Below are 9,004 nucleotides of genomic sequence, written 5' to 3'. Positions count from 1 at the left end.
GAGTGTGCTAGGGAAGGAGGAATGATGAGTGTCGGACCTGGAAGGTTCTCTCTCCTGGCCCTCTAAGGCCTTAGCTAGACCAGGCAATATCCAGGGGTGATGTCCGGGATCGTCCCTGTGCATCCACATGATGCACAGGGGATCCTGGGATCAGGGAGGGATCATCCCTCCCTTGCCCCAGGATACAGCCCTACCCTTTGGCCCTGCTTTTTCTGCGGTTTCGGGCTGAGACCGCGGAGCGTGTGGCCCGTTTCTGTGGGTTTACTCACGCGGAGCCAGGAGCGCTGCGCCCATCGGGGGTAGGGTGGGGGGAGCAGGGGAAATCAATTTTTTAAAAAAACAAAACCTCACCGTCAGTTGTTCGAGTGCTCCTGTGCTCCTGTCTCTTTAAAAAAAAAAATGGCAGCCGCGACACCTCTCTTCCTGAGGTCGTTGCGCCTTACATGTAAATGGGGGCGAGATCTCACGTTATTCACAACGCGAGGGCTCCCCTCCTCTCCCCCGGACTTTCAGGTAGGTCTAGCTAAGGCCTAAGTGGCCCCTCTTGAAGCTGGGGGCCCTGGACCAAGGCCTGTCCAGCCCAGACACTGGAACTGGCCATGCTTCCAAATTCTTGCTATCAACCAGGAAAGGAAAGGGAGGGGGGAGAACCCTGCAAAAATCTTCATTACAGGATCACTATTTTATAGTGATGAGATTTATTGCATTTCTGAGTTTGAGTTCCAAGATAGCAGCAACAACAAAAAGTTCTGAGAAGGTTCCTAAAAACCCTGCTTATTTTGTTCGTGTAAAAAAAGTAGCAACACAGAAGAACACTCAAAGGTATCTGTGAACAAACGCAAGAGGGGGGGGAAGAGTCTTTTTCCTTTTTTTAAAAAAAAAGAAAGGGAAACATTTTGAAACATACGTATTTAAACATCTTGCAATGCATATTGGCTCAGGCCTAATTTAGCACACACAAAAATAAATAAATCAGAAAGCAGCCCCATAAATTTTATGGGCCATTATTCACGTGAACAAAAACACACTTGTGGTTGTGGGTGGGCCACTCTCAGGACACTATTTTTAGCCATTTCACCTATTTCTGTACATCCACAAGACAAAAAAGTGTAGCTACAGTACTGTTATATACTTTTTAAGGATGGCCTTTAGTCTTATAGCTTTAGCCCTATTATTGCTAGACTAAACTGAAGTTTTTGGAACACTCCACCCTGTTCATAAAGGATAAAACTGAGACGCTGCTTCTGAGGACTGGATTTCCACTTGAGCCATTTTAAACTGGGTACACTGCAGCCATTTGCGGAGGACAGAAGAGTTGGTGTTCATCTGAACTGATCCCTGTAACATCCTAAGGCTATGGTGGTTCACATTGTTCTGAATAGCTTGCAGGCGGAGCTGGAGTCCAGCAGATAAATGCTGTCAAAATATAAAGATGTTTCACGATTAGTTCTTTCTCTTTTTTAAATTCAGAATGTTTCAACCATAAGCCCTCAAAGCAACTTAACAAACAATGGTTTAAGGCAAGATAAACTTAAAATAAAACAATCCATAGTCCAGCATAATGACATGGAAGGATTTTTAGGGTGGTTGGGTGTTTTTTAAATACATATTATTAGAGTGACTGTATGAAAAGGAGGACAGGGCTCCTGTATCTTTAACAGTTGTATAGAAAAGTGAATTTCAGCAGTGGTTTGTTAACAACTCCAGCAACCCAACTTCTCCAGATTTGGACAACATGAGGATATATGCACAGAGGTTGGGTTATGGAATGTGCTACAACCCACCATGGCTTATTTAAACCAGCATGGGTCTTTTGTATGCATGCAGCACCTGGTGAAATTTCCTCTTCATCCCAACAGTTAAAGCTGCAGGAGCCCTGCCCTCTTGACCAGATGCAAAAGAGGGCAGAGCTCCTGCAACTTTAACTGTTGTGATGAAGAGGAAATTTCACCAGGTGCTGTATGCATACAAATGACACTTGCTGAAATTCCCTTTTCTATAAAACTGTTAAAAATACAGGAGCCCTGTCCTCATTTTCCATATGGCCACCCTACACATTATTGCCAGGCGACTAGTACTGGGTCAAATTGATCATATTTACCTGGCCAATGGGTTGGATCCAGAGTTGCATGGAGCAGAACTCTGCAAACTGGATGATTGCATGGGTGAGAGGCCATTTTCACTGGTCCTCCCCTCTTGCATCCCCTTATGCCCTCCAAAACCTGCTCTAGAGAATCGGGAGGGGGGGTCTCTCGCCAAAACAGTGTGTGAGGTGGTGCATAGTTGTGTACTGTGGTGAACCAGTGCCAGTCCCCACCACTTCCTCCAACATCAAGGCTCTACTGGATTATAGCCCCTTCCACCTATGGAAAAGGTCCTTTCATTCACATCTGGATCCAATCCAGTGTTTATCAGTGAAATCCAGCCACACATATAGACACCAGTCATCAATTAAGGGATGTGTCTGCATGTGCAAACCAGACCTAGAACATCATGGGGGATCAGATGGTTTTGGAGTGGTCAAAAAAGCCAGCGTATTTATTTTTTAAGTAAAAAAGAATGTCAAAAGATCAGAAATGTGTTGAGAACCTACCTTTAGATTGGATTGAATCATTGGCAGCCACATCGGGATGAGCTGATGGAAGAGGGAAAGTCTGTATTAGGTATTTCCATAATGAATCACAATCATGTTACTCTATTACACTTGGTCAGAAGGGCTATGACTAAAGTTCTTAGTCTGAAGAATAAACCATGAACCATGCTGAGAACACTCATTCACAAATGCCACATGCAGCTTTGCAGGGAGCAGAGGCCAAACAGTGTTCTTTCATTGTATTCTAATGGATGCATTTAGACACTTGCCCATTTATCAAAGAACTAAAAGGGAAGTACAAATACTCTTTTAAAATGCCAATGCTTAAAAATTACTCTGAAAAAGGATGTGAATGGTCTAAAAAAGCACTGATAATATTTGTAAATGGTTTTCGACTAAATAAAACACACACCTTATGACTAAATATACCACTGAAATTCCGAATGATGGGTTTCCAGGGTCATGTGAGCAACTGGACTTCTCCTTGCTCTCCTCCCCACTCCAGAGTGCTATGGGGCCACTAATCTGCTCTGGAGGGTGCACAGGGAGCTACAAAGGTAATATATGTTGTTTCCATTCCGCTAGAGGATGGCCAGCATTGGATCCAATCCTATGTGATCATTCTCCGCTTTCTGCTTCACTAACAGCTAGTGCCATAGAATTGTTGTCTTGTGTAGAATCTGCTTTAAACTGTGCCCTGCAGTGCCAACTTGGGCACAATAATTCTCATATATATATGAGAATTATTGTTAACTTCCCAGAGAGCTTTGGCTATTGGGCGGTATAGGAATGAAATTCATCACCATCATCAAAGATTCCTCCATCTATGGCCAAGCATTTGCCCACAAGCTGCTACAAGGTGCAATTTAAAGTGGCCTGTATGTGGTAGCTGTTGTATTCACTATCCATTAGCAATAATATGTCATTAAGATGGGTAATGTCTCTTGCCCCCACCCAGGCCAGATCTACACCAAGCAGGATATAACACTTTGAAAACAGTTTGAAAATGGTATGTGGAATGTGTCCTGGGCCCCAACAGTTGTCACTACCATTGTAAACCATTATAAAGCAGTAGTGTAGATCCTGCCCCAGCCAAAACAACATAATGCAGTTTGTATGTATTATCTATGTGTTGAACCTTGGGCTCAAGGGCCAAATCAGCTCCCACCCCCAGATTTCCCAGATGGTCACACCCCCTTTCCCCGACTGCCAGTTTATTTATTGATACCTCTCTGAAAATACATCTACTAACCGTGGCTGTTTGTGGCATTTGCTAACTCAGATTCTGATTATTTGAACTGTGGAAGAAGCGAAAAGGGCTAGGAGTGCCATTTTGTTTGGTATTTTTAATTATAAGCCACGTCCACGTCAAGCCTGAAGACCTTCTTGATATGTCATTCATGCTCTCTGACATTGTTTCCAGAGTTTGGACATATTGTTCTAAAATGTTCCTTCAAATGGCATCAAGATTCACAATTTTCCAATTAAGTGCCAGAGAGCTCCATGCAAAATCTAATCAGTATTGGCAGCAGGAGATAAAGCACCGTTCAGAGGACGCTATTTTAGTGGCTGGACTGGATGATGTAACATTTGGCTGGTGGGTCCAATCCAAGGTTCACCTTGTGCACCCTGATTAGCAACAGCGTGGTTTAGGGAATCCCAGTGAAGAAATAAAGACTTTACAGAGCACAACCACAATGTGGCATGGGAGGTGACATCCCAATGTTTGCTCTTTTAGTTGGCAAGCAAGCAGAAATTCAAATAGCTGGGATGCTGCCCAAATGTGTGTGTGAGAGTCAAAATTATGGCCCTATAGAGATCAGGGATGGAGAGCCTTTTCCAGCCAAATTTCAAAACAGATAAGGTCTTGGGCTCAACTTTCACCTGTGGGTAGTGGCAAAGGCAGAGTGGGCAGGACCAGATGTGAGTATTACAATTGTAATTCTAGTCAGAAGTAAGCAGGACAAGACTTCTGCATGTCTACTCAGAAGTACGTAGTGACTGGAAATAACAGCAAAAGAAGCTTGAAGCTGGATGGGAACCTGGAGGTGCACCTGGCCCACAGATCAGAAGTCTCCCCATCCCTGCTATAGATCCTCCCTGATCCAATATGAGTGAGTTCGCTACCAACACTGTCCTATTGTAAGAGGCAGTAAAAATAATTCCTATTGGGAAAAGCATGAAGAGTGGAGCCATTGGATTAAAGTCGCAGAGTGGACATCTTCCCACACAGCAGGACTTCCCCTTGCTCTCCTCCTCCATGCAGTCCCCCACATGCCTCCCAAATCTGCTCTGGAAGGTCCCCCAACACTATGGAAGAGATTTGGGGGGCAGGCATAGAGGCTACAGAGGGGGTGGAATCAGTTTTGCCTGCAGGTTCTGTTCCATAAACAGACGGCCAGTCTTGGGACAGATCTACACCAAGCAGGATATAACACCATGAAAGTGGTATGAAAGTGGTATACAAGAGGCAGGAGCCACACCAAGCAGGATATAGCATTATGAAAGCAGTATGAAAACAGTATATGGTATGTGTTAATGGGCCCCAACAGTTGTCAGTGCACTTCAATACCACTATAAAGCAGCAGTGTGGCTACTGCCTCTTTTAGCTTTTATACCGCTTTCATGTAGATCTGGCCTTGGATAAAACCCATTGCTGAAGAATGAAGATATGCCCAATTGCTGAGTTTGTTCTCCTGCTTAATGGGGGAGGAGGTGACATCTACATATATATTTTATAGGGGATGCTGGGTGGGGGGAGATTACTGATGAGTGTTGGATCCACTATCAACAGATGTTAGCCATGATAGCTAAATGTACCCTTCAGACGCCAGATAGAAATAATAAGGTAAGGTCATCAGCTCTATCCCCTTTCTGTGAAAACCCAGATTTAGCCAAAAGACTGGAGTAGCTGGACCTTTGTCTGATCCAGAAAGGCAGTTCTTAGGCTCACAAATTATATCTTTGTGAGCATTATCTTTGGCCTGTTTCTGATCATGTAACAGTTGGAGCATACATACCGACTTTTGAGAGGCATCACACAAGTGCTTTCATGCAGGAATGTTATTTAAAGATGAGTCATGTGGCGCTGTGTCTGTGAAGGCCCTAACAGAGATCTAGGACCTCATTTGTGGCTGTATCTGTGAAATGTGCCCATTTAATGTTTCTACACGGATCACTTGCTCCTAGGGTTACTTTAAAAAGCATATCTGTGAGCAAACGGCTGGCCTTGGCCATTAGAAAATTGTACCATGACATAGGCATGCCTGTACCCACAAGGCGTGGAGCAGTACCTTTTCTTCTTGTCATCCAGATGACCACCGCTCTTTTGTTCCAAGCAAGCCACATTTTTCCAACTAACTTATCCTGTGCTTACAATTTGGCAGTATGGTTCAAAACAGGAAGCCAAAGACAATCATGCCCTTTTGGATTCCTCTATGACCATCCTACATATCACCATGCTGCATATTCCCCAAAATGGGAAGTAGCACATCGCAATCTTGTTCTTGCTAGGGGGAGATCAGAATAGAGGTGTAATTAAGAAGATGCAAAGAAGCTGTTTAGGCCTTTCTAGAACCCCAAGATTTTCATGCTCAGCCTGGCTGAACGTTCTGCCTGCATTGCGAGAGCGATTTCCAATGTAGAGCTCAAAAAAGAAGAAGTGTTCATTGGTTGGCAACAAATTCTTTGCATTGCATAATACACACACACTTTTCGGAGGGAATGGCTAGAATGAACTACACAAAAATGATTGTTTATACTTTCCTCTTGTCCCTTTGCTCCTACTTTACTAAGAACGACATCCTTTTTGGACAGGGATATAGCCAAGTTATATAAAAGCGTCTCTGAAAGCTGTTTTACCAGCTGCATCCAATTATAAGAGCGATCTTTTCTCCTATTACTTGAAGGTTATGGGTGAAGAATTTTTTTCCTGTCTCCCAGACAGGAACAATTCCTATCCTATTGACTTCTGCATTCAACTTTTTGCACTGCATCAAATGCCACTCTAGAGTCTCCCCCAAATCTTCAAGAGCTGTTTGTTGGGGGGGGCAGCAGAAAGGGAGGGAGCTGGAAGGCCAGCGGGCCCACATGAAATGCCACGCACAGGCCTTTGGATTTCAGCCACCATTAGAAACATCTACATATTCTCAATAGGGAACTGGCCTACCTTGACAAAAATAGTTGAATTACATTCCTGCAAAGCTTCCATTAAGCTGATCACATGGAGGCACACCATTTCAACCATCTGGGGGAAAAATACAGTGAAATAAAATAAACACCCAGTACAACTTGGTCATGAATACAAAACCTAGTATCTGATAAATTAACATCAATTCATTAGTATGGCAGTTAATGAGAGCAATATATAACCACTAATGTATCAGATTAAATATCTAACAAACAAATGGGAAACGAAGTTTACCTTCAATTATAACTGTGCCTACCTGTAAAATATTTTCAGTAGTGATACCCTTGAATTTCATAATTAGTTGGCATATTGCTTGAAATTCATGCATTCATAATGCTCACCTTTGTAGCAAGCTTAGATCGCTGTCTTACAAATTAGTTATTAATTTCAGAATCGATTGTGAGCTTCAGAACATGGGCAAACTACATGTAAATTAAGGCAGGAACTGAGTTGGTTGGTTTAACCATTTTCTTTCAGAAGGAAATGTGATGATGTCACTTTAACCCTTTAAAGAAAGGTTGGCATTCGAACTCTTTCCACAAACCAATCATATTCGAAGAAACAGCTACATAGGTTGTATACACCTCCACCTCTCTTTCCTCCATATACCAATTGGTGATGGCATGTAAACATTACAGAGAAAGGCCACATGGAAACACCTAATCAGGAAGAGGTACATAATGTGGTGATGCATGACATTGTAACACATTTTAAGATTCCAAATGATAGTTCCCAAGACGCAGTTTGATATTGTACACGCACAAATTCATGTAGACAGAATGAGATCTTGAATTAAAGAAGAATTTTCATCAAAGATTACATGGGTGAATTCATTACTTTCTGAGGAAATAATGAATTCATTTGGGATAAGTTTGCCCATCACTAATGTTAACTAGTTTTAAGTCTCACAAGTGCAGCCAACAGTTACCTAGCCCTTGTAAATCCTTCTCAATGCCCCATCTTGGCCAGCTGCCATTCACTGCAGAAGCAGAAGTTTTAAAAATTATCTTACTATCTAGATCCTATTTATTCCCTACCCAACTGAAGCAATTTACCACTCCGAATTGGCAATAAGCTACAAATATATAATTCTTCAGGTTTCCCTCAAAGCAAAAAATTTGGCACAGAAAAATGTTCAGGTAATAGACGAGAGACAGGCTCTGGTGCTATTGAAAAGTATAAACATTTTAATGGTTCTTTTTGTATCAAAAATACCATTAAAGATTTTATACTTTTCAATAGCACCAGAGCCTGTCTCTCGTCTATCACCTGTTCAGTGGTGCTTTTCCCCTCAACTATACGACAGAAAAATGTTCCCCAGCTTTGGGGTCATAAAATTCATTTGACGTTTTCTGCAATGTACCAGTACAGGTAACCAATATCTTGTAACAGAAAGGTCTTTGGATTCCCAATTATATTTCCAACAAAATCAGCACATTTTTGTAGGCTGCTTCAGCATTATTTGGAAGGACCAGTTGATTATGTTTCAAAACATCTCAGTGAAATGCAATAGTATTACAATACATTTTATAGAAGGATTTTCCAATTCATGGAGTTGCCAATTCATGGAGTGCTTAGAAGCCACAAAAACATTAATTGTTAGAACAGGGTTTAAGCCTCAGACACTATTCATCCAATGCCTTTGGGGAAGTTGTCATGGTTTGTTTTGATGGGTGATTGCTTCTGGAGTGAAGGGAAAGTGACTCCTAGGTACTGGAAGAAGAAGGAACGCATCCACCTGTAAAACTAAATGGGGCACACACTTTCCACTGCTGCCAGTCCCAATTAGTTAATTAATATCCTGCCTTTCCACCCAAAAATGGTGCTCAAGGAGGCTAACAATAAAAAATAGATTAAAAACAAAACATGAATTAATACATAACATAAAAACAGACGGATTAAAAACACAACGATAACAAAAAAAAAATAGCACCCAACCAAGTCTTTACAAGCTCTTATCAATCTGCCTGCTCTACCTTGTGATATTATAAATGTGATAAGAGCAATCAGTTGCTTTGTTTGGATAAGCGATAGTGCATACTTCACCAGCACAATAGTATAAAAGTACAAGCAGGGCCTGGTGCAAGGATTTGCGGTGAGTGGAGAAAGTGGAGCAAGAGGAAGAGAGGAGACTACCCACCCCTTATGTCTTCCACTTCCCCCAACAATGCCCCCAGTAGGTCTGTCTAGGAACGTGCTCCACAACGGTGGTTTGCATAGGA

At 42.3% G+C, this 9,004-nt stretch overlaps 1 protein-coding gene across 1 annotated transcript in view; it reads right to left on the bottom strand.

Annotated features, from left to right (window-relative positions):
* Positions 1-529: 529 nt before the first annotated feature.
* Positions 530-9,004, bottom strand: part of UNC79 (unc-79 homolog, NALCN channel complex subunit) — a 155,606-nt gene continuing 147,131 nt past the window's right edge. Inside the window, exons 50-52 of the mRNA XM_063118002.1 lie at positions 6,762-6,839; positions 2,594-2,635; positions 530-1,416 (exon numbers count right to left, since the gene is read on the bottom strand). Of these exons, the coding sequence (XP_062974072.1) occupies positions 1,216-1,416; positions 2,594-2,635; positions 6,762-6,839 (321 nt within the window). The 3' untranslated portion in view covers positions 530-1,215. The remainder of the gene's footprint in view (positions 1,417-2,593; positions 2,636-6,761; positions 6,840-9,004) is intronic.

The sequence above is a fragment of the Elgaria multicarinata genome, chromosome 2 (assembly GCF_023053635.1).
Source record: "Elgaria multicarinata webbii isolate HBS135686 ecotype San Diego chromosome 2, rElgMul1.1.pri, whole genome shotgun sequence".
NCBI classification, from domain to species: domain Eukaryota; kingdom Metazoa; phylum Chordata; class Lepidosauria; order Squamata; family Anguidae; genus Elgaria; species Elgaria multicarinata.
The sequence above is the reverse complement of the archived record's forward strand: the minus strand, read 5'-3'. Positions and strand labels throughout refer to the sequence as shown.